This window comes from Marmota marmota, unplaced genomic scaffold, assembly GCF_001458135.2.
Source record: "Marmota marmota marmota unplaced genomic scaffold, marMar, whole genome shotgun sequence".
NCBI lineage: Eukaryota > Metazoa > Chordata > Mammalia > Rodentia > Sciuridae > Marmota > Marmota marmota.
Window position 1 is genome coordinate 22,707,206 of NW_026000153.1, and position 26,473 is coordinate 22,733,678.

Consider the following 26,473-nt stretch of genomic DNA (forward strand, 5'->3'; position numbering starts at 1 on the left):
AATACGTTCAAAATTTTCCATAACATGTGGGAATAAAACTCCAGCTAGCTAATTTGACTGGTTTTATTTCATCTTTCCTACAGATGGAGGACCTCCTCTCCATTCACATATTTGGGCTTCATTAGTTTTGCCTAACCTATGCAGGCTGCCTGTTGGGTGCTGATTCTCTACTTTCCCCTTCTCTGAAACTTTGGTCCGACTATATGTCAAACACAGAGCAAGTTGGAGACCTACCAAAACTTCAAGAGGATGGGAAGAAGAAACAGAGAGGTACCAGAGATGGGAACATAAAACAAGAAGATACAGCTCTGCAAATATTCACAGCCCCTGGGGAAGGAAAACATGAAAGATGGAGAGGCAATGACAGAAAGGGCAGGAGGAGGGGAAGAGGATGATCCTTAATTTTCAACAGAGAAATGTTAACCATCTGTTCTTAGAAGCAAGATTATTTGACAGATAAACTGACTATATACCTATCATCCAATATGCTCCTGTGTTATTATCAAATAAAGTAGTATAAATTTTATGGCTACATTGATTTTGCATAACTCCCTCCCTCCCAGGGCTGGGAATTGAACCCAGGGCTTCTCTCATGCCACGCAAGTGCTCTATCACTGAATACATCCCCAGACCAAGTTTGCATGACTTTTGAAGGAATGTTCTCACTGTCTGACTCTGGCCCCTGTTGAGATAACATGAAAGAAGCTATGTCAAGAAAGACCGGAGCAAAACTCAAGCTGAGACATCCCACACCAGAGTGAATTCATCTCACACACACTCCTGGCACACTGGAGTGCAGGTAGTGAGCCAAATGAGCCAAGAATACTCTGGCTCTGTCTGTACTAATTACAGCAATTATATAAAACAGGCCTACAAAACTAGCTAAACAATGTGAGAGATAAAATCAGCCTCATTTTCCATGCCTGGCACTTGGACAGAGTGCTCTTTTCATTTACTGGTACTTTATTTTTGTTTTATTTTACTTGGAATTTTATGAAGACCTTATTGAGTTCAGAAACACTTCAAATGCCCCTTAAATATGACAGAATTCAATAATATGGTAACTTTTTGTGAAGACACAGAAACCCAGGAGCCCAACTCCTTCACTTTACAGATGAAGATTCTATAGCCTAGAAAGGACTGGCAGTCACCTGGTAGCTACAAGAAAGCCAGAAGCCTAGTCCATGTAATTCATTTCCCTCCTGGCCTTTAGCTCCTCTTTCTGGAATGCTACAAACAACAAGCCTTCAGGAGTTGTTGATGTTTCAGGATCAGGGAGTGGTGGATGGGGGTGCGAGTGAGGTGTTGGGGTAGTGGGGGGAGGTGGGGATGGTGAGGTGAGGCAGAGAGGGTCCAGTTTTAAACATTCCGATATGAACCAGGACATAAGAATGTTGGAAGCATGAGTCTAGCTCTGCACCAGAGCCAAAGTGTAAGGAAGGGAACAAATGTTCCTCAGAGCAGAGTCCTCCCACCTGGCTTCATATCCACCTGGACATGAATAAGGGCAAGGACAAGGTGCTCATGGCAATACCCATGGCAAACAGAAATGTAGAAGTTTCATCCAGATCTTTCTCCATGAAAAGGGGAGACCAGAAGACTTATTGGACACAGTGATTTTGTTGAAAATGATAAGAAGATAGAGAAGGGTATGACCTGAAGTCATTCAAGTATACACAAGTTTAATTGTCCTGCCTATTCCAGCAACCAAGTCTAGATTCCTCCAAAGTACAAGCTCAAGATATGTTAGACCATCCAGAGGTAGTGAGATTTTGCATCCTTGTGGAATCATAAGGTCTCTGAGAAACCACAGGGGTAATATCTGAGCGGTTCATCTAAGCACATTGGTTTCAAGTACGTGCGAGATCTCACAAATATTATCTCAGCTGTGATATTTCTGACTTGAATACCAAGTGGCAACAATTCATATGAGAAACATGTCAGATAATGCTGACTTATGAAATGTAAGATTAAAAAAATAAACTAGCCAAAGTCAGCAGTTTTTCGGGTTTGTATTTCCATTTCCAGAGAACGCAGCAAATCATCATTTTGTTTTGCTCACATCGCCACCTACTGGCATATTTTGTGCACCTGCCCAGGTGAGAGACCTAAAAAGTCAGAAAGCAACAAAAATAATTGCTGCTTTTGCAATTGAGTAGGCAGAAAATATCACTGAGCTTTACAATAAAATGTTGTATAATTGAGCTCTGGAGAATCCAGATTCAATGAACTGGAACTTTCAGGTCTTACCACATTAGTGAGTCATAAAACTAACAAGGGGCTTGACATTTACTAGTCATTATCTGACTGGGTATCAATAAACCTCCCTTTTGCAGAAGATAAAAACAAATGTTCTTAAATAATAAACAAAATTATATGAATTTTCCATTCATTCCTGCAAAAAATATTTCTATCAAATTTAATTACTTAGTCAAAGGCAATACGCTCATAGAAATGCTATAAAAATCTGTTTAAAAATATTCTTTGGAGAAAGAGAATGTAAACCCCAGAACACAGAGAAATATTTTACTTTCTAATACTGAAGCCATTGAGAATATCAACTCATTCTGTGATCTTCAGATTTCAAAGTCACACTTCCTTGAAAAAACTATCAGACAGAATGTTTTTAACAGGTGAAATAAAGTCCAATTATGGATTTAATAACAACTTTCAATGAAAAAGGAATGCTAGATTTAAATGTATATGTTGGTTACAATGTGTGTCCCAATTTCAAAGATGTTAAGTCATGGAAAAGAAAAATAGCTTGACAAATGACTCTGCCTTGGGGTATCAAGGTAATTTTTCTGCTTTGTACTTTTAAGTTCTTTCATTTTTACCTCGCACGAAATTCTTTGTTTATTTATTTTATTTTCAGTACTGGGAACTGAACTCAGGGAAGCTTTACTACTGAGCCATATCCCCAACTCTTTTTCTTTTTTATTTTGAGTCAGGGTCTCACTAAGTTGTGGAGGCTGGCCTCCAACTTGTGATCCTTCTGCCTCAGCCTTCCAAGTAGCTGGAATTACAAGAAATTCTACTGTTTTAATTTATTTTTATATTTATTTATTTATTTTGGTACTGGGGATTGAAACTCACTTAACCACATCCCCAGTCCTTTTTATTTTATTTTATTTTTTTAATTTTGAGACAGGGTCTTCTTAGTTGCTTAGGGGCTCACTAAGTTGCTAAGACTGGCCTAAAACTTGTGATTCTCCTGCCTTAGCCTCCCTATTTGCTGTGATTACAGGAGTGTGCCACTGTACCCAGCAAAATTCTACTATTTTCATTTTTATATTAGAGCTATATATTTATTCATAGTAGTTGGATTCATCCCAACAAACTCATACATGCATGAAAATCAATTTCAGTTCATGATCCTCCCACTTTTCCTTCCTGTTCTCTCTCCTCTCTCCCATTCTCCTTCCTTTACTCGATTTCCTTTTGTTCATCTATTAATTTATATTTGATTAGTTCTTTATATTATCTTATCCTTACCTCTTCCTTTTCTTTATTTTAATCTAGCTTCTGTATATGAGAGAATACATTAGACCTTTGAGTTTCTCAGTTTGGTTTATTTCACATAGCATGATAGTCTCCATTTACCAGCAAATGCCATAGTTTCATTCTTCTTTATGGCTGAGTAGAACTCCATTTTGTGTGTGTGTGTGTGTGTGTGTGTATGTGTGTGTGTGTGTATATATATATATNCAGCGGCGGCGGCGGAGGGGCCTCCCAGGTGCAGCCCATCCAGGAGCGTGGTCAGACACCAGTCCCACCAGTCATCAGTGCTTCTCAGGCCCTCCAGGGATTGTCTGGCATTTCTTAATCCATTCCTCTATTGATGGGCACCTGGGTTGATGCCATAATTTAGCTATTATAGAATATTTAGCTGTAAATATGGAGTTGGTCCCATTGCCATAGTATGCCGATTTTAGATCTTTTGGGAAAATATCAAGAAGTGGGATAGTTAGGTCATATAGTGGTTCCATTTCTAGTTTTTTGAGGAATCTCTATACTGCTCTCCAGGAAACTCTACCATTTTTAAAAGCAGGAAGAAGTAAATGAACACTTGAGAAATGGTAGAATACTTGAGGAAGTATTATAGATAGTTTGAAATTGGGTGTCATATATTATGAATTGCAACCATAGCTTGTGGTTGAAGAACTCTAATGTCTTGCACAAATAAGAAATTGTAAGACCCTGTTTTGACCTAGACCTCAAAGTGCCTTGGAATATCCTTGTTTCACTATTTACCAAAAATGAGATGCTGAGAGCATGCTCAAAGTTGGCAAATGGAGGCAACACTGGGGAAATAATGTCCAGTGAGTCAATTTGAGAATCTTTCTCAAATTTTGTGTGTGGGATGTGGTGAAAACCTTTCACTGATCCTCAGTCATGCACAGGTAAAATGGACCCAAGAAGTAGACTAGACTTCTGTAGGGCTCCCCCTTCAGTACTAAAAGACCAAGATGTGACAAGTGATATGGCTTGCTCACGAAACAAAGTGAAGGAAGCTGCTTCTGGAATGTTGAGCTCGGGGCTCCCTCTTGGTGTGCACTGGTCATGAACTAGTACAACAACTCCCAGATCTAGAGGAATTCCTCAAATCTCTCACCTTATAAATTCCTTCCGGATAGCTTGATTGAGAGAATATTCATCTGGGCAGAATTTCACATATATTATTAACAAAAGCAGGAGCAGCATGAGAATGTACATGGAAATGTCTCTGTAAGAAGAGATTTTTCAAGTCAGCATCCTCATAACCCTCTGTGCATATACCCAGGTTTTTCCCTCTGCAGAACATTTTTAATGGAATCCTGAGAGGAAATTTTTGTATAAAGTATGAGATATGTTGAGACTCACATTTATTTTTCTTGCACATCAAAATCCAACTTTCTAAGCACCATTTTTGAAAAGAATATATTTTTTTCCATTGAATGGTCTTTGTTTATAAAAAAAAATCACTTGAGCATATTTGTGTGGTTCTATGTGTCTCTTTTATTGAGCTGTGTGTTGATTCTGCTGCAAAACACCAACAGTCTTGGTCTCTGCAGCCTTATAGTATATCTTAAAATTGCATAGTGTCAATCCTCCAATCTGTTCCTTTTTCACATTTTTTGACTATTCTAATTCTTTGTTTTCCATATACATGTCAGAATCAGTTTGTCAGTATCCATTTTAAAAGACTTGTGGGATTTTAGTTTGTAATTACATTGAATCTACAGATCAAACTGGAAAGACTTCACACAATATTAAGTCAGTCTCCCAATTGATGCACACAGTATTTCTATTTAGGAATTTTTTTTCATTACAGTTTCATGAGTTTCAGCACACAGATCTTGAATTCTTTCTTAGATGTATGTCTAAATACTTCATTTCTTTGGGGCTGTGGTAAACGGTATTGCCTCTTAAATTCTGATTATTTTGTGCTGGTGTAATAGAAGCATGATTTATGTTTTTACATTGACCTGTATCCTACCAGCTTGCTAAATTCACTTATCAGTTCTAGTAGTCATTCTTGTAGATTATTTGGGAATTTCTGTTAAGACTATTCCTGTCATCTGCTAGTAGATGGTTTTATTTTTTCATTCAAATCTATATTGTTTTCATGTTTTTTTTTTCTTTCTTGTTACAATTGCTAGGATTTCTATTGTAACTTTCAATGGGAGAGAGAACAGACATCTCTGCTTTTGTTCCTGATCTAAAAGTGTCTCACCATCAAGTATGATGTTAGACTAAGCATTTTTTATAGATACCCTTTGTATTAGCTTAGAATATTTCTTTTCTATTTCTAGTTTGCTGAGTTTTGGGGTTTCCTTCTTTCATGAATTAATGTTCGATTTTGTCACATGCATTCTGGACATCTACTGGGAGAATCATATGGTTTTCCTTATTTATGATGTTAATATGATGTAATACACTAACCACTTTTCTGTTATGTCTCTTAATATTATGTACCTACTGGAACTCTTTTTGGTTGCTTTGCAGTTTACTTGTTGAACAAATTGGTTCTGTGTGCTATAGATTTGTATGTCTTTGCTTCCTTATAGTGTTATTTAGTGTGTTCTCACTATAAACTATAAGTTGCAAAAGAAAAAACAACCTTCATCAAATTAAGATTGAATTCTTCGGGATAGACTGGCTTAGGGGTGATGGTCAGAAAACACACAATGTCTGATTATTTCTGGGTCTCTCTCCTTCTTTCTTTTATATTGCCCTTTGTTGATGAGTAGTGGCTAGATTAGTTAATTAATTAAAAGCTGCAAAAAACGTTCAAGTTCTAATTCCATCATTAGCCTTCACCTAGCAGCTGGAATACCTCTGTGAAAAAAAAATTCCCTTCTCCTTTCCTGTATTTTCCCAGAGGTGCAGTTTATTGGGAAAGGCAACAGTATTTCCTAGTTTTTAAAAAGGGGATTTCTGCGTGTTTTCTAACGTTAGTTGCAATTATTACAGTTTTTGGCATCATCCTAAACTCATGGCTTTAAATATATTTCATAACCTTTAATTCATTATAGTTGCAATTTTTAATCTAGTGTCAAATTATCCCATCTTTGACCAACATGAACTCCCTTAAAATTGGCTTCTGAGTCCTTTGGTGATGGTTCTAGTTGTTATTAATCTTTTGATTAAACAATGTTTCAGGAGCAGCTTGTGTATTTTCTGTCACAGACTTTAAATCAGAAATCCCAATAATTCCTGGATTTTATTTATTTTTTATTATTATTATTATTATTATTATTATTATTATTATTATTTTGGTGGAAAATGGTATCTGTAGACTGGAATCTAGGTGCTGGGGCTTATTGCTCTTGGATTGTTTCTAGTTCTTTTCTTAGTGAATGGAGCTAGGGAAATATTATTCTTTTGTTTTAAATTCCACATTAGTTCATATCTACACTTTTAATTCAAAACTAGGACTAGAAGCTTCCAATATTTTTGAGGTGGAATCTAACCAGTAAGGGCAAAATTTTAATCTTAACACAAATCTTTTTAAAATCTTATTCTTCTCTCTCCATAACACTCATTTTCTAAAGTTAAATGTAATTTCCTTTCCTATGTTTTAAGATAAGCAGACTCATGGGCATACATATTCATATTCTTTCTGTTAAGCAGCGGGGGAAGCACACCAAGCAAGTCCTTTATCTGGAGCTTCTCCCATTAGATCCTGAAGGTCTTTCCCTAAAAGCCATCCTCACCGCCCGCCCCCCCCAACCCTGCCTGCCACTACTGAAAATGCAAGGGCTTTTGCATGCTAGATAAGCATTCTACTGCTGAGCGACAGCCTAAGTCTTTATTTTTTTATTTTGAGAAAGAGTCTCGCTAAGTTGCTGAGGTTGGCCACCAACTTGGGATTCTTCTGCCTCCCCCCTCCTAAGCAGCTGAGGTTATAGGCATGCTCCACTGTGCTGGGCTCCTCATGCTTTTGTTATATCTAAACACAACTCCTTGCTGTCCCTGTCCTCCTGGGAAGATGTGGTTATTCCTAAGCTATTTCTATTACACAAGATGTTGCACTAATTGTCTTATGCTCGGGTTTTCTCATATTTTTGCTAATGTGTCTTTAAGGGTGATTCCTACTACTGGGGAGTCTGGGCAAAAGGTAAGCACATCTGTACTTGTGCTAGAGAGTTCCAAATTCCCCCATGGGGGCTGGCTGTACCTTTTACATTCCTATCAGTGTGAGAGCACTTTATCACAGCTCACCAAAAGAGCCTGTGGATGGATATATATATATATATATATTTTTTTTTTCCCCAGTTTTAATTTGCAATTCTCTAACTATAGGTGGAAGTGCCATAGTGTTTCTTTTTTTCTATAAACTGTTTGAAAGCACATTTTTGCTCTAAAAAGTTGCTGGTCTTTTTCTTTTCTCCGCCCCACCCCCCTCTCCTGAGTCCATGCATGGATGGAGGAAATTAAGGACCAGGGAGTAAGATGTTAACCAACTTATCATGGGTAGCTTGCAGGACCAAGTTTTCTGACTCTAATTTCCCTGCATCCCAGTGCCGGGCACAGAATGATATATGGAAAAGGATCTTCCCACCTGTACTCCCCAATACCTAATGAGAATAATCTTTTAAGAATGATCATCAGCAGGAAGGTGCTCCTTCTGAAAGGGAAGTTCGACGAGAGTGCACCCATCTTATGCACATCTGCACCCACCTTAGGGCTGCCTCTGTACGACTCTTTTTCCTAATCTTCTCCCTGATGACCCTGAGCTGAGCCTTGGATGGTGGGCGCACCCAGCGCAGGCTGCGTTCTCGTTGTCGGGCAGCCAAGACCTGTCAGGGATGAAAATGCTAAGACCCTCAGGCTGGCAGTGAAAGGAGAGAGGCATTTACCATCAGCCAAAAGCAACGTCATCACTGAGCTTTGCCTGGTATTTGGGAACAAAGAGCTACTTTATGTAGAGAATGTATACCAGGTTGTTGGGGAGAGGTTTGGAGACAGGGTAGCTCCATTTAAAAGAAACTCTGCTTATATCCCAGCCAAACTTTTTTTTGGCAGGAGCTGAAGCTGGGCCACTATAAAGAGCAGCTTTACACAACAGGCATGTCTGCTACTGTCAAATTATGGGAGCAATTATCTTTGGCATTTGCATGGTATTTTCTTTTAGAGATCTTCAAAGTCTGGAAAAACATTTTAAAGTACAGTCTTAGCAAGAAATGACCTTTGATTTTCTTTTTTAAAATACTACTGCTTTCATATTATGTCTGTTTATGTTCAAGACACACATAACAGTGGATGGAGTTCATTCATTTTTTTTCTCATTCACGCATTTGTTCATTCAATACATGTTCAATGAGGAGACCCTAGGTCAGATATGGGAGACATTGATCTGGAAACTCAGAAGCTCTCCTTCCTCTGTTGTACTTTTAAGAAATACATGGCAGTACAAATGGTATAACAGTGAACCTGGGGATTGAAGCTTGGTGGTTGGGATATTCCTTTCAGCTGATGGATGTGTTATCATGAGAAGGGTGAGCACTGAAGCCGAATGTGGGGAAGGTTGGTGGGTGGAGCTCTGTTGTGGTTTGGATGTGAAGTTTCCCCCAAAAGCTTCTCTGTTAATGCAGGAATGTTCAGAGGTAAAAATTGTGAGATTATGAGAGCTGTCACCTAATCAAACTAGAATGGACTTACTGGGTAGTAACTGTGGGCAGGTGGAGTGCTGCTAGAGGAGGTGGGTCACTGGGGCTATACCCTGGAAGGGTGTATCTACCCTGTGGCCCTTTTTTCTGCTTTTCTCCTCTACTTCCTGACTGCCATGAATGGAGCTATGCTCCTCCATCATCCTTTCTGCCATGGTGTGCTAGGTTATCTTGGGCCCAGTGCAATGGACTCAGCCACCCTTGGACTGAGACCTCTGAAACCAGGAGCCCCAAATAAACTCTCCCTCCTCTAAGTTGTTCTTGTTGGGTATTTTGGTCATAGTGACACAAAACTAACTGATACAGGCATCTTGATTTCAAGGTGCTAATGGGATGGGCACAGGTCTAGTGATGCCAACCTGACCCTTAGGATCACGGCTGAATCTGCCAGAGGAATCTACCCCTGAGGAAAAATCTATAGAAAGAGAAAGAACAGAGATAGAGTAGGGAGGTGGAGTATCTGCACCTGGGGAAAAGGTAAGAAAGCCTTGAAGCAGAAAGGAAAGTTGAGATCCAACAGGTGTGAGGAAAAAACACAACAAAACTGCTCCTCAGATGAGGTGCTGGGGTGTACCGTACTGCTATGTGGCCTTGGCCTTTATTATTTCACCTCTATGAGCCCCAATATCCTTATCTTTAAAGTGGGATGCAATAATCCTGCCTACTTCACAAAATCTTATAAGCAACAAATTGATATAGTGAACGTAAATGTAGCATGACTGTTTTAGTCAGCTTTTTCACTGCTGTGAATAGAAGACATGACAAAAAAATTTTAGAGGAGGAAAAGTCTATTTGGGGGCTCATAGTTTCAGAGTCTCAATCCTTGGACAGCTGACTCCATTCCTTGGGGCTTGAAGTGAGGCAGAACATCAAGCTAGAAGAGTGTGGCAGAGGGAAGTGGCTCTCACTATGATCAGGAAGCAGAGAGAGAGAGACTCCACTTGCCAGATACAAAATATATACCCCAAAGCCACACCCCTAATGCCCCACCTCCTTCAGCCACACCCATCTGCCTTCAATTCCCACTCAGTTAATCCCATCAGGGGATTAATTCACTGATTGGGTTAAGGCTCTCCTAACACCTCACATCCAAATCATAACGACACAATGACCACGGACTATATAATTGATGCTCAGTATATATTCTCATCATCCAGGTGCCAGGGAGGAAGGCTGTAGATCAGTCACCTGATGAGGTTGCTTAGCCTGTTGGAGTCTCTGGGCTTTCTGAGAGGAGGGGAGGGAGGGTGAGCAGAGGGAGAGATGGTATCTGACTGTGAATGAACTGGGGCTGCAGCCTTGGTCATAAGGACCAGTGATTACTTCTCAGAATAGAATAGCACATTTTATTTTATGTATATTCATGTCAACAACAAGCCTGTGAGTTTCTTTGTGGTGGCTGAAAGACCTTGCTCTTTTTCATAGCATCCACACCTAAGACAATACCATATGTACAAACAAGCAAAACCGAATATAGGAAGGAAAGGAGAAAGAAAGGAAATTAAGGATGGAGGGAAGAAGGGAAGTACATGACAAGAACACATACAGCATGGTTCTCCAAAGCCCAGTTCATGCTGCACTGATAATCCCCTTACTTTTTCAACTTCCCTTGCACAGTCAGAAATACAGCAGCTGTGAGAAAGGGGAACATGGCTTCCGGAACGTTCTTCCAATTCCAAGTCCAGATTCCTGGTTGCTTCATATAAAGACTCAGCAAAAAATTGGTTGTCGTCTTTTTTTTTCCAAGCAAAGCCCAATGCCATGATGCATATCTGGAGGGAGAGATGTGATAGCAGGGGCTATCATCAGCATTGGGCTGTGTTCCCTCCACAGAACTGTCCTCCTGGTACCTCATTGCCAATAGGCCTCCATTTCCTGGTTCTGAACCACTCACCAGAGGCTTGACCCCTTACCAGGCCTGGCCTGGCCTGAGAGACTTAAGTTCTCCAGGCTCAGGTTCCTCAACTGAAAAATGGGTGGTCACCTATGGAGCTTAGCACAAGGCCTGGCTCCCTCTTTTTTTTCCCTCACCACATCTCAAATCAAACTATAAAGAAAAGAAATGCATTGCCAAAATGCAGCCAACATGCATTGCCAAAATGCATCCCCCTCTCCAGTGTCCTGCTGAACAGAGGAACCTCTGCCTCAGAAGGTGTGTCTTACCATGAGTGGCTGGGTGACAAACACGCAGCAGACCACGGAAAGGGACAACAGGTGCAGCCACCTCATACACTGAGCCATAACAAACCTGTCCAGGAGAGAATGCAGTCAGTACCCTTGTGGGAGCAAGCCACCATGGTCACTACCACCTGAGCATGGGGACACAGGAGTAGGTCAGCACCTTTGCAGGTTGAGACCTTGGGCAGGAAGTGGGACTGCAGCCAGGTTGGGGCTACTGGACGTGGACACTGTATCTTTCAGCCCATTAGAGGAGAGTCATTCCTTGCTGAGAGAATATCTGCCTTTCTAAAGCTACTCAGTGGTAAGAGAAAAGAAATCCAACACACAGCAACAGAGCAGAGGGAGGGAAGAGGAGGAAAAGGCAGGTGTGACCTGGTGACAGCTGCAACAAGTGGATGCAATGGGAGCAGGAGAGCACTTGGGACTTCACCTGCCTCCTTGGACCCCAAGAATTAAGGGCCGAGGATCCATACTTTCCAGATGGGTAAACTGAGGCACAGAGGGCTCTAGTGCCTCATCCATCCTCACGGTGATTCAGTGTGTGCATATGGGTGAGGGGAGATCATAAGGAAGAAAAGGCCTTGGCTTTGTGACCTACTTCCCATGGTTTAGGAACATGTGGGCCCACAGGAGCCATGAGATGACTCTGGGGCCTCTAGTGGTGACCAAAGCCACACGGCAGCCAGACCAAGAGGCACTGAGTGCCGGGGGCAGTCCCGAATGGATGGTGCATGGATGGTAACCGTCGCACAGGCATAGGCTTGTTTGTTGTTGTACTGGGGATTAAACCCAGGTGAGCTCTACCACTAAATTATGTCCTCTGTCCTTTTTATTTTTTTGTTTTGAGACAGGGCCTTTCTAAATTGCTGAGGCTGGCCTTTAACTTACAATCTTCCTGCCTCAGCCTCCTTTGTGCCTGGGCTTTTTCAAACAGGAGATGATGAGCACTTTGTCTGAGCTCCCTCTCAGGAGCTTGGTGACTGGCCCTTCATTCCTTAATGAGGACCCTAGGGCTTCTTATTTAAAACCCAGTATGCCATCCGGGCTGTTGCAGAGCTTGCCCAAGCAACTGATCCTTTGGGGTTTGCATATGATTCTGCTCACTCCCATGGGGTGGAGTGGGGTGAGGGAGAAAATATCAATGGTGACATCTGGTATCTGCATTTTATGTGTTCCTAGAAAAGAGGGGCCTCCTTTACAAATGCTAGACTTTCATCAAGTGACCTGAGTATATTTGAAAGCCTCAAAAGCTCACCTGTAGCCTATGAGTCCTGTCCCCAGTCCACAGGCTAGGGAAGCTGATCCACAAATGGCCCATGCTGCAGAGTTTGACCAAGGCATGCCAGCTCTTGACCACTGGGGCATGAGCCCTTCAAAACCACCTTTTGGAGCTACAGAAGAGTAAGACAGAGACAAGCTGGTTAACAGGCCCAACATCCTCACCCACAGTGTGATGGTGAGCTTAGTGTCACCTTGACTGGGTTGTAGGGTGTTTAGAAATTGGGCCAAAGATTATTGTGGGTGTGTCTATGAGGGAGTTTCCAGATGACATTAGCATTTGTGTTGTGGACTGAATAAAGCAGAGGCCTTTTGACGGTAGATGGGCCTTCACCCAATCAGTGGAAGGCCTGAATAGAACAAATGGGTTAAAAAGGAACTCATCTTTCCTGATGGTCTTTGAGCTAGAACATTGATCTTTGCTTGAAGGTCCAGGATAGCACCTTAGGGGTTCTACTAAAATGCCTCTTAAAATTATGGAGAGGTCCCCAACATTAGAGGCAGAGGGACTAGTTTCCATCTCAGATCCCAAATGACTAAGTAGGCTGACTTAGATCTGTAGGATCTGCTCTGACTGGATTAAGACTCACTCACACCATTTGGACACAGAGCTGTGACTTGTCCCCACAGCCTTCATCATTTCCTCTTAGCTATGCAATTCCTCCAGAGCCATGCACATAACCAGAGGTCACCCCACAAAGTCCCTCTCCTTGGAGGGGAATTGTAGAACTCCTTTTCTCAAGGGATGGTTCTTAGAGATAAATCCCAATGGGGGAACATCTGGGGGCAGGAGGCAGTGTCAATCAAGGGCAACTAAACCCAGCCCATCTCAATAGACCAGGAAGCTGGCATTGGGCAAACCAAAGGACACTTGCTGAACATGCAACAGGAATGCAGAGGTGTGACCAGGATGGGATGGCAGTGTCTTCCTAAGCCACACCTTCCCCACCGCCTCTTTGGCGCCTGGTCCACCAGTGCGAACTTTCCACTTCTGAGCTTTCACTTCCCAGAATGCATGTGTCCAGCTTGCCATGGAGGGTAGTCATACTTTTGGCAATACTGGTGCCTGTACTATAGGCTCACCTACCTGAGGTCTCATTCACCCACAGAAAAGACCTTTTTCTGCTCCTATGGTGAGTATGCAGAGCAGGGTTCACCTGCTACCCCAAACCAATGCTCTAGGCCCTGTGTTGAGTAGGCCCTCATGGTTGCACACATGCAACTTGAGACCCAAGCGCAGGATGACCTGCCCTCCCTGGGTGCAGCCCTTGTTTTCCAGGTCATTTTCTGCTTTTCCAGCTCATTGCTGAGCCCGCAGCATAATTGAAGGAAGGGCTGCTATTCACTCTAATTTACATTTTATAAAAGCAAAGCTTCACCACAGAGAAAAAAAGAAAAGAAATATGGGAGGGGCACATCTAAGGAAAATCTAATGAAGGGAGATCTGGAGAATAGAAGAAAGGGACCAGGAGGGAGGAGGAGGGAAGGGGAAGGGGACAGACTAAGGAATAATATTGGTAGATTTACTGTTATATTGTGTGCGTGTATGAATATGTAACAACAAATCCTACCATTATGTACAACTATAATGCACCAGCAAAAGAAATGTGGAAAAAATTTAAAACACAAAGCTTCAAATTTCAGAATATCTAAAGAAGTGTGAAGACACTATTACTAGCTTTTAAAAAGATCTGATGTAATTTATACTGAATATAAATAAGAAATCAATCAGGATTTGGGACAAAGTTAGAAGCCACCATTTCAAATGAGTCCAAGCCTGTTTTTAGATAAGACTCAAGTGTCTAGTGACATGCGTCTCAACTCCAACTCTGTTCATCCTGCCTCTCTCATGGCTAAGGCTGATGATGGGCCTGCAGAAAAGAGGGCTGCCTGTTGCAACCACATGGCAATGTCACCTTGTAAGCCAGGAGGGGAGTGGTGGCTCTTTTCCCTTTGCAAAGTCCCCTGGTGGTCAGGCCTGCAGGCCTCCAAGTCCATGGATGGGCAGGCTGTGTCATTGCCTTCTGCCTTTCTTCTGCTCCCATCACTCCCAGAAGGAATGGCTGATACAGAATGCTGGAATGACAAGGACAGGCCAAGGTCAATATTCCCACAGATAGTGAACTCCTCGACAATGGTGCCATATGAGCCTTCTCACAGGACAGGCATGGCACATGGTCAAGTGCAGTCCTTGAATTCTGAGGGGGAAGCACAGTCAGCCTTGGGAGCTGGCTCCTTAGGACCTGTGGGGTGACCATGAAGCAATGCCTGTGGCTTGGTAGCAGCTCCATTTTTCAGGTAATTGCACCCTGATTCCTAGGAGGCACTACCTGCCCAAGGAGGGTTTCAGTCAAGAGCAATGGTTGATAAAAGGCTCCAAGGTGGGAGAGAGAGAATCCCAGCACAGCATTTAGGGATAGGGCATACAATGCTCCAAGCAAAGGCCCTGAAGCTGCCAGGCAGGGGTGAGAGACTAAGAAGCACAGACTAAGCTACGGGCATAGTCACCTAGATCCCACAAGCAAAATCCCAATGGGTTACTGTGGTCACACCATTAGAAACTGCCCTTCACTTGCTTTTAGTCAGAGGCCTATTTGAGACCTGGAGCTCATATCACTGCAACAGCTCCTCCAAGCCCCTGCTCCTCGTGCTAGGCTGAAAGGAGCAGGCTAAGCAGACATCCAGGCCTTTCTTCTTCACAGGGGCCTTGGCAGTTTTCACTGAACATATACATGAGGCTTTCTAGGTTCTGCAGGGCTGCTCCTCTCCCATTTTTCTGGCCTCTGCAGAAACTCCTTCTTCTTGATACTACCTGGATGCCCATCCCCCCTCACTGGGGCTTGAGAATCAGCCCTACTTTTCCAGATAATGGATCCCAGCCAGCACAATGTGTGACCTTCCCATGGTCATACCACATGCAGCCAAAGAAGAATGCCAGAGAAATCTTATTATTAGCCTGCTATGCTAGAGAATTAGTTAATGCATGTAGTTGTCCACATACCTTACATGGCTCCTGGGTGTCTTGGGTACCTCTACAGGAAGTAGGATCTGATTGAAAAAAAGGCAAATGTATGATGTCAACCCAGGGACATCTTAAAGCTACCTGGTACACTACCTCCAGTTCTTCTTCCTGACCCATCATAATTAGCCTTTCTGAGATATGGGACAAAGCTAAGATGAGGACTTTTTAATGTTGCCATCCCAGTGTGGAATTGACACCTCCTCAGTCACCCAGGGCTGCCCTCAGGAAATATAGCAGTATTGGAAAAACGTTTTAAATAGTAAAAAGAGCCTTAAAAGAAAATAGTGATAAATGGTACTATAAAAAAATTAAAATAATAAAACTGAAACAACAATAGCAACTGGGAAAAAGTATTCAGTCTCCATTGGACAAAGGCCCATTTACATAACTAAGTGGCAATCACTTAAATCTTGTTTAGAAAAAGAAAGGATTCTATGAAGTCAATGAAGAGGGGCAAAGGAAAGGGACAACCCACAGAAAATAAGATGGCTTTTAAATATATGAAACATAATGCAAACTGGAAGTAGGGGATTCCATTCCTACCTAAAAGATTGGCCCAGGGGATCAGCTTGAGGGGAGAGTTTGAGTTTCTAGTGTATGCTTACCCAGAGGGACCTCTGTCTGCACTCCTCTTAGCAGTCTGCATGCCTCAGTCCGGGGATACTCCATCGCTTCCTGCAGAAGTAGAGGCTGGTTAGAGAGGATATCCCCCAGCAATGGAGGTGCCACTCAGGAGCATAGGGCCGTGCAGATAGTCCACAGGTACCTTGCTGAGCCTGAAGAGCAGTGCCAAGAGCTGTGACCCTGGGGAGGCCAGGAGGGTGCACAGGAAACCCAGACTAAAGGATCGGAGAGTGATGTCTGTGGGGCCGACATCCAGAGGGAGCTACGACAGTCAACAGTAGAAGTTATAACTCCTCAAGTGATTCCAACTCAAAATTCAGGGGCATTTGTAGTTCCAAAGACTTAACCTTTGCTCTCTCAATCCAGGTTAAAAAAAAATCACAAAAAAAAAGTCATTTGTTTTTCTCCTGTAGAAGTCCCTGTGGACACTCATTTTTCATGAAGGGGATTCTCAATGGACTTAATCCTTGCTATAATCTGACAAGAAGGCATCAATGTCTTCAATGTGCCACCCAACAAAGAAAAATGGTCAGGCCTCAGATTAGACAACTAGTTGATCTCACAGGAGTGACCCAAGATAGGTTTTCTGACTACAGGTCCTGAGTACATCCCAGGTGAATATGGTGGTTCCCTTCTTGCCAATTAGTGATAGATTTTTTGAAATATTTTTTTAAAAACTAATTATTTGCACATGGCACTCCTTTAAAAAATTCTAAATCTATAACTGTTACCAGACCTCTCTGATATCTGGTGCCATGTAAGAAGGCCACCATCCGCAGCTGCATGGTTGGGACCATATGGATGTAGTGGGTTGGGCTTATAAGTGGCCCTGAGTTATAAGAAACTAATCCCACTGTTTTGCCATACCCTCCAAAATCATGCTGTTTCCCCTCACTCAGGAGAGACAGGTTCTCCATTTTAACTGCTTGAACTGTTTCAGAATTAATTCTCTACATTTCATGAGGAATAATTAGACCATGTTTGCAGTGTAAACTGGCATTCCAAATGCTAATGTGGCCATGCTAACTTTTCCCTGTTCTCTCAGCCAAAGCATTTGTTTAAAATGTGAATAAATGTCAACCTTAAAAAAAACTTGGGAGTGTTCCCACGAGACAACCCAGGCTACCAATACCTCTGGGGATATCATGCTCTGTGGCCCCTGGGGTTTGAGGTCTCATACAGCAGTGGTCAGCCAACCACAGCAGCTCCTCACCCAGACCTTTCATCTTTCAGACCCTTCCCAGCTACATCTCTGGCCATGTCACCTGGGGTCCCTCCAGGTACACAGCCTGATTCCCCTGGTTTAAACTCTTCTTCAAGTACAGTGAGTCTTGCTAATTTCCGGGTTAAGAGGGAGCCATGCTTTAGGTCTTGAGAATTGGCAGCCATTGTGGGAAAATCAGCTGCCTCCCACCTGCTCATGTTCGCCTGCAGTGACCAGGACTGCAAGGAATGCATAGACACACAGCAGACAGAAGGACACCGTGAGCCGCTGTGTGTGTAGGTAGCCACTGGAGGAGGGCCGACTGTACACGGAGAGCCAGACATGGAAATCTTCCAGGTACTCTGTGAACTTGGAATAGAACAGCTGAAAGGGAAAACCACAAGACAACAATTTCCTGATGTCAAACATTTGTGTAAACAAAGTGAGATCCTGACTGATAACCAACAATTTCCTAAGCTGAGACTCCAAAATTTTTTGGCTTTTCTACCTGGGCTGGTTAGCTGGATGCTATATAACCACTGGGTGCAGGTGGATGATCCACACAGCCCCTTGCTCTGGCTTCTTTCCTCCCACCTCATTACCAGCATCTTGCTGCAACCACACACTCCCACCACCCTGGACTTTGGCCTAGTCCAGCCTCCTACTGGAGGCCCCTGAGACTTGGTACCAATCATTCCTCCCTCTCACTTGTCTGGCATCTGAATTTTTAACATTAGCTCAGAAGCCCCTTCTCTCTAGAGTCTCTGAACACACTTCTCCATGTGTTCCTAATAGACTATTTAGGAACTGTTCTCAGTACTTTCCCCAACAGACTGTTCATTTTCACTGGGCTCTGAGTGCACCAAAAGCTGGTGCCACCCATGCTGTAACCCACATGGTCCACCATGTAGCAGGCACTATGTTGCCCATGGAATTACACTAAATTTTTAATGTTTCAATGCAATTCAAACATTATTTAGTGCTCAACATTGTAGAAAAAAACCAGAATTACTTATACATAGGACTGATATATGAAATACAAGTAGAATAATGAGCAAACACCAGCAAAACAATCGAAACAGAATAAGACTGTGTCTTTTATATGTCAACTGATTGTCCAATGAGTTACAGTGGATTCATGGAATATAGCTACATGGACTCATAAGTGGCTAACTTAGTGTAAATTTCTTACACAAAGTTCTCAAGCAAAATAGCTGGAGGAGAAACAATGCACATCTCCTATTGTTAACTGTGTTCAGTCAGCTAAGTGGTCATTCTTACATGGAAGTCTGAAGGAAAGTCCCAGTTGAATCTGTCCCTTGGTTTCAGGTGCTGAAGAATTTCCATATGCTGTGGCTGATTAGAAACCCTTGTTTAAAATTCATGATGATTGTGCTTCCTAATAAATTAGCAATGTCAAGCCAGAAACTACTACAGTTGTAAGCCTGGTTCTCCTCACCACCATGACAATAGGACATGCTGGAAGGAGAGCCCAGTGGACTGGTGAGATCCAGTGTCTGTGGAAATATCAGCTTTCATGGGCCCTGACTCACTCTTGAGAACCATCTTAGGAAATCATTTGCCAGAAACCCAAAGACACACTCAAACCTACAGTTTTCTATCATGGAAGTAAATAAAAGAAAATCAAGAGTACCCAGTAGGTGGATACTTAAGCAAATAAGAGTGTATATCAGCCATTATAAAGTCCTTAAATTGTTCATAAAGAGCATTCATAAAGAAATTTACTCTAAAATGTTGAATTAGGAAGCATAAAACACATAAGTCTTTTTATTACAACTATACAAAATGAATAGGGAACACTGGAAATAGGGAAAGATTGGAAGAGAACTTGTAAAAATCAAAACTTTCACAGTTGGTCTGTGAGATCATGGGTGACTGTCACTTTTCACCATCTCCTGCCATCTGGCCCTGATCACATCTATATTGTGTGATAGTAATCTAAGTTGTTTTGTATGTATACACAAGGTGCTGGAAAGACTTTAATTAGGGGTCTGATGAACATTGCAAACCACCAGTAACCAGAAATTCCATAGGTGGTATTGCAGTAATTGTTAAAAGAAGAAACATTACTGTAGAGATTAAAGTTGGCAAAGGCCATCAGTTCATGCTTACATGGCCACTTACTGCATGCATCACTGAAGATATGAATATCCTGATAGTTGACTAAGAAAAGAGATAATATGCCAAACTTCAGAAAAGTTTAAATAAATGACTATAAGAAGAGAAGCAGAGCTAGGTGCTAAGGTGTGCCAGTCACCAGGTAGGCAGGTTGGCACTGGCATGGGACTTACTTTCTGGAAACCCAACCCATGGCGCAGGCGGGTGAGCTCTCGCTCCACGTGGCCATCCCATTGGTCCGCAGCCAGCCAGCACTGGGCAGGGAAGAACCAGCTCTGTCCTGAGTGCAGCTCTTTCACCATCACGTGGCTAATGAACCAGCTCGGGGAAGGCCCATGGCTGTCATGCCAGAGGCGGATCTTCCGGAGTGGGCCCAACTGCGCAGGAGCACTGATGACACACAGCAGCATCACATCAGCCCTGTGTGCAGGATGGCATAGGCATGGCACCTCGCCAAATCTGATGCTGGCACTCAGGACACTAATGATCCATGAGGAGCAGATATGCCAACAGATAACTGCCATGCAGAGTGACAGGTGGAAGCCCCAGAGCTGGCCAGTGGATAGTGAATCCCACCCAGCACACAGGGGTTCAGCATCTATCACACTTATCCCCTGAACCTCAGTTCTGCTTTCCATGACTTCAGTTCCCCACCATCAAGCATGAGTCCAAAAATATTAACTGGTGAATTCCAGAAATTAACAATTCATAAGTTTTAAATACATTTTGTTATAGTATATTATAATTATTCTACTTTATTATTAGTTATCTTTACTCTTTTGCTAAGAAAAGTTTAAATAAATGACTATAAGAACTCATTTACTTCTTACTCTTATACTCACTCACTCATGTCCTTACTCTTACATGTCCTTACTCTTCAGGTTTGGAATAATACTAATTAATTTAGGCAGGTTTAGTGGCCTAGAATTGTGATTGTGATTTTAGCGTGCAAAAACTAATAAATGAAACTGTATCCTAGGTATGTATATATAGGAACAAACAGAGGTATGCAGGGTTGGTATTATCTGCTGTTTCTGGAATCTATCTGGGTCCTGGAATATGTCCCCTGAGAACAAGGGGGATTGGTGACTATAGTTTTCCTAAATCCAAGTCATGAAAATCTCATTAATGTATTTTTGCCTGGAGTGAATTAGTCAGAAGTTAACTTTTTTTCTCTTAATAAAGAATTACTCCAAATGGAAAATACTATTAATAAAATTTTCCAGTACAAAAAATAATTTAGTTCAGTACTTTCACATTTCTAAAAGTGGCAGGAGCTGGCCTTCTATCTTGATAAATGATCCTGCCTCGTCCAATACCACCAACTTTGCAAGACCACATGTCCTTACTCTTCCAGATTTGGAATGATACTAATTAATTTAGGTAGGTTTAGTGGCCTAGAATTGTGATTGTGATTTTAGCATGCAAAATTAGTTGATTTCCTTCTTTCTCTTTCTCCTTCCCTCCTTTCCCCCCTCATACAACCTACCTTTAGTCTACTCCAAATAATAAACTATAAAAATATTTCATAAAATTTTATGTACACTGATGTTCCCAATGTTCTCTATGCTGCTTTTTTGGGCTTATGATGAGAACACTCTGATTCTGATTGGCCTATCTTTTCCAAATCGTGTGGTTGAAATATCTCTAAATACCTCAGGATAAACGTGTGTCTGGAATTCCTTTCAAACAGGGTCTTCTCAGGACTGCAGAGCTCTTTGGTTTCTGAAAGTCCATTTTCACCACATAAAACAATGAAAACCTTAAAACACAGACACAGGGTGAGAGCTCCAGATGTTTCATAGAAGATGCCAGCACCCCTGGGGTTGGGCTTCCCTGATCTTCCCTACTTTCTATCCTTCTGGAAACCACCTGACAAGCTGTGGGACAGCTACAGGCCCCAGCAAGGAGCTGAGGGGAGAAGGGGGTGCCCTCATGGCCTGCACAGTCCTCCTAGACTAGGGAGGATTGGAGGACAGGGATTAGGGCCTGGAATTAGAGCCTGGAAATGGAGCCTGGGGTGGCTGGATGGTTTTTCACATCCTTGATCTAGAAATGTTAGTTCCCACCTGGGATTTACTGGGGCATTTATCTTTATCAGGGTAAGAGAACACATGGTGGGGGCAGCATCTTCCTTCCTTTGGCTTGGCAGGAACACTGGGGGAGGCCTGCTAGGCCCTGGAGTGGCACCAGGGTCAGGTGGCAGGAGCTTCCACCTCTGCAGATGCACCCTGGGGAGGCCTGTTTCCAGTGGGGCTGGGCTTGTTGTTCCTCACTGGTGTATTGCTACCCAGGAATGAGTACTGTGTTTATCAATCTTTCACTTAAGAAAGATATATATTTTTTTAATTCAAAGATACTAGGACTGCTGTAAGTAGTCCTAGTTAAGAGAATTTCCTTCTATGTGATGTTCACTGTTTATGAATTACTATAAATATATAGTTGATAGGCTAGGGCTTGTAGTGAGTGGAGATCATGTTAGATTTTGTGCCTAGCTGTACCATGGCATCCCCATCACACACATCTCTTTTCTAACATTCATTGACCCATTTTCTTCTCAGTGCCCCCAGTCCTACAGGTTTCCAAAAAGCAGCCATAGTTCCCTCAGGAAATGGGAGTGAATTTTGAATGCAGATGGAACCTCCCTTCTTGTCTCTGTGACTTGTGGTTCTGCTCATGGTGTTCATCTCTCAGACCTTGCTCTCACTGCCCACTTGGCATGGTTGCTCCCCTATGCTGCATCACTTCCTTCAGCCTCCTACCATTTCCTCTCACTCCCCACCCTTCTATATCATCCTCCATCTGCTTGGGAAGACTCTTTTTAACCCCAAGCTTCCAATCCAGCTATGTCCCCACCTATCTCCAAGGTTTGTCTGATCAATTCTCATTCCTTTCTCCCTAGATCTATATCTGGGTGGTGGGTAATAGATTCCTGTCAACTCAGAAGAACTGAGTTGTCTCTGAAAGTCACAGAGACTAATCCAGAGACAGAACCAATCTCTTTGATCTGTTTTCCATGGTAAAGGCAGAAAGAGGGGAAGGGATTTGAGCTGGGAGAAGGTGGAGGGGGGTCCCACCTTCTGCTCTTACACATGTACAGGTTGCAGGAGGGCAGAGGGAATTGGATGGGGCTGGTGGTGACAGGTGATTGACAGTTCAGTTAAATCATCAAATCATCACTTCTCGTGCATTGAAGGCTACACACTTAGACTCCACCGAGGTATCCCCAGGGCCTTATGTTACCTTTGAGGTAAATCGAGCTGGTGCCCTGAAGCCAGTGTCAATGACAACAGCATACAACTTGTGGCCAGGTGGGGTATATTCTTGCAGAAAAATGTATCCCATTTTCTTTTTTTCATGATTATCTATACATCTGCTTTTAGTAACCAAAAATCCATAAAGAATCATAAAAATCACAATAAAAATACTGGGAAGTAGGTTTTGTGGGTGACTGTGAGTAAAAAAAAAAGGAAAAGATATAATGAGAATTACACATGGAAATAGACACTTAGAAAACTGATCACACACACACACACACACACACACACCACACGATGGTCTGCAGGTTGTTTTCAAACATGTCCTGGAGCCCCAGTGCAAGGAGCTTCTGAATACAGGGCTACCATGGCATGAACTCCAGAACAAGGAGGCCTGTGCTGAACCTGCCTTTGAGGTGGGAAGCTGCACCCGCTGGGCCTGAGGAACTTTTGTCGGGAAATGAGAAAAATGCCAATCTCATGCTATTATGAAGATTAAGGCATGCAGATGTGTACTTCAAACATGCAGATGCAACATTCTTCCCCCTTCCCTCTTCTGCCTCCACGGCAAGGCTAGGAGATGTTGGAGGGGTTTCAGGTAGTGTTATGGTTTAGATGTGATGTCTGCAAAAGCTCACATGTGAAACAATGCAAAAGGTTTGGAGGAGAAATGATTGGATTCTAGCCTTAACCTAATCAGTGAATTAATTCCAGATGGTATTAACTGGATGGTGACAGGATGCAGGTGGGGTGTAGCTGGAGGAAGTGGTTCATTGGGGGCGTGGCTATGGGGTATATATTTGAATCTGAAAGACTTTCCCTCTCTGCTTACTAATCACCATGTGAGAAGCTTCCCTTTTCCCTACTCTTCCACCATGATGTTCTGCCTCACTTCAAGCCCCAAGAAATGGAGCTGGCTGTCTATGGACTGAGACCTTTGAAACTGTGAGCTCTCAGATAAACCTTTCTCAGTTAAACCTTTCCTCCTCTACAGTTGTTCTGGTCAGGTCTTTCAGACGCAGCGACCCAAACAGGTAGACTTATCTACATCCCACCTGTACCTGTCTGTGGGTGGCACTGCTTACTCCCCACCTGTAGGTCACACACCAATCCTGGCTTGGGGAGAGAGATCCTCTAGCCCCTGCAGACCCACAGAATGGTATCCATATAGAGTCCCCTGTGTTGGGCCCTTAACCTAATAAGGTATTCTGGCTGGGCTCAGCCTTATGAAATCTTTGATAAGATTTCAGAGGTAGAGCCTGGAGTCCATACTGCTTGGGGACTCTGTGCTATGTCCCCTGCCTCACTGCTCTTTGACTATATCTAGGATTGGGCTGTGCTCTTGGTCTTGCCTGGACTCTTCTTCCTTCTTTCCCAGCAAGACCAGGACAAGCTTGTTCTAGGCCATACCCAATCAGCTCACAACCACCTGGCTCTAGTTTGTCCTTACTATACCTAAGCTGTGGCTTGGAACCTCCTGGATTCTGGCCAGATGTCCCTGATGCTACTGCCTCTGTGTGACTTCAGGTGTTGTCTTCTATCTGGACATCCCCTGAGCTTCCCCAAACCTCTTTGTTTACAGCCCCCTCCCCAATGGTGTCAGTGCTGTGGAAACCAGGGCTGAGCTGCTGCACTTAGAGCCCTGATCACTGGACGACTGGTGACCCTTCTCTGAGGTCAGCAAGAATTACATTAGTAATTAATGTCTTATTTACAAATTCTCTTATTCACCAACTATTCCAGGAAATACTATGGTTGATTAAGTAATAAAGGCAGAGTTTCCTATTATAAGAATATCAAGGTAGGAAAACTCAAAAACTCAACACCCAAGGAAGTGCAGATCTGCCCTTAATATTCACTCAGCAAATGTTTACGGAACACCTACCAGGGACAAGCTCTGTATTAAACATGGGTCAGCTTGACAAATGAGACAGAGAAGGTTGCTGCCTACAGAAGCTTGCCCTTGATGTGCCCCTGTTTCAGACTCTAAATATAAGTTGTTTCATATGAAACAGTGGCTATTAAAATAGGGTGAATTTTAAACTTACTGTTTAAAATGGATACATCTCAGAGACCAAGAGAGCTATTAACAATTAAGCTGTGACTATAAGTATAAACCAGGTCAGACAAATCTAGAGGTGACATTACCATAGATATTAACATAATCAATTATAATTATCCAAATTCACACTGAACTAAATCTAAACCTAAAAATTAAAAAAAAAATTGTTGACTCTCTTATGTTTATAAATCTCTTTTGTCAGTGAATGTAAGTATAGACAGTGTTATGGTTTGGATGTGAGGTGTCTGCCAAAAGCTCATGTGTGAGACAATGAAAGAAGGTTTAGCAGAGAAAGGATTGGGTTAGGATAGCCTTAACCCAATCAGTGAATTAATCACTGGTGGCATTGAGTTGTAACTGAAGACAGGTGGGGTGAGGCTGGAGGAGATAGAGCACTGGGGGTGTGGCTTTGGGGTATGTATTTTGTATCTGGCAAGTGGAGTGTCTCTCTCTGCTTTCTGATCATCATGTGAGCCACTTCCCTCTGCCATACTCTTTCACCATGATGTCCTGCTTTGCCTGGAATGCAGCCAGCTGTCTATGGACTGAGACCTCTGAAACCGCAAGTCCCCAAATAAACTTTTCCTCCCCTAAAGTCATTCTGATTTGATCTTTTAGTCACAGCAGTGAAAAAGCTAAGACAGACAGTTGGATATAGTATTTAAAGACAATTATCTCCTAATATTCATAATCCAAAAAACAAAATAAGACCCTCATCATTATACAAAATACATGTATGAAGATGTGAATTTGGTGTCAACATACTTTATATATAATCAGAGATATGATAAATTATGGTATAGTGGTGTATTAAGAATTGTAATGCAAAAATAAATAAATAAATGCATTTAAAACACAGATTTCAAGCATCTGCTTAATTATACATGAGCATGCTGAGTGGGCAGTGGCAACAACAAAATGAAATCTTGATTTAGAAGATGGAACTTACTGCTGTAAACTGGATATGTCGTTCACTTCAAAACCAGCCTTCAGCTTTCTTCTCAAGACAGAGAACACTGTGAGGCGGTCATAGCTAGGAGGAAAATGCACATTATGATACCAAATGTGTAACAGGAGCAGCTGTTCACAGGGTAGTGGTAAGCTAACCAGAATGAAAAAGAAAACAGGTCCTAAACATACTGCTACCATGTGTGCCCAGTTCACAATGTGTATCCCAACCTAAGTTTGAAATTATTTTTTGGACCAAGACTCCTCTGAAGTACCAGACATCCTCACATCCAGGAACTGGATACAGCGCCTGTGGAGACTGTCCTGAATGTGTTGCAGACTCCATGGAAGGACCTGCCTCAGCCCAGCTTCCCCATGAGACTCTCAGTTTAAGCCCTTCTGTGGGCTGCTCTCTGCAACTCAGCACATGCTGTGAACCTTTGCCTGAGCACCTGTTCTCGGCATTGCAAAGGCCCTATCATTGGCAGCTCCTACCATGACCACCACCATGAGTACTATCTTTAAAAAAAAAAACAACAACTTTTTATTAGTGCATTATAGTAATATATAATATCGGGGTTCATTTTGACATAATTATACAAA

The 26,473-nt window shown here is 42.5% G+C and overlaps 1 protein-coding gene across 1 annotated transcript in view; it reads right to left on the reverse strand.

The window, feature by feature from the left end:
- Positions 1-26,216, reverse strand: part of LOC125611480 (polycystic kidney disease protein 1-like 1) — a 46,082-nt gene extending 19,866 nt beyond the window's left edge. Inside the window, exons 1-14 of the mRNA XM_048786319.1 lie at positions 26,146-26,216; positions 25,872-25,955; positions 22,847-23,054; positions 21,259-21,365; positions 19,777-19,993; positions 17,675-17,848; positions 16,242-16,311; positions 15,616-15,662; positions 14,531-14,690; positions 12,592-12,727; positions 11,319-11,403; positions 10,751-10,927; positions 8,167-8,285; positions 4,616-4,726 (exon numbers count right to left, since the gene is read on the reverse strand). Coding sequence (XP_048642276.1) covers positions 4,616-4,726; positions 8,167-8,285; positions 10,751-10,927; positions 11,319-11,403; positions 12,592-12,727; positions 14,531-14,690; positions 15,616-15,662; positions 16,242-16,311; positions 17,675-17,848; positions 19,777-19,993; positions 21,259-21,365; positions 22,847-23,054; positions 25,872-25,955; positions 26,146-26,216 — 1,766 coding nt within the window. The remainder of the gene's footprint in view (positions 1-4,615; positions 4,727-8,166; positions 8,286-10,750; positions 10,928-11,318; positions 11,404-12,591; positions 12,728-14,530; positions 14,691-15,615; positions 15,663-16,241; positions 16,312-17,674; positions 17,849-19,776; positions 19,994-21,258; positions 21,366-22,846; positions 23,055-25,871; positions 25,956-26,145) is intronic.
- Between the last annotated feature and the right edge of the window lie 257 nt (positions 26,217-26,473).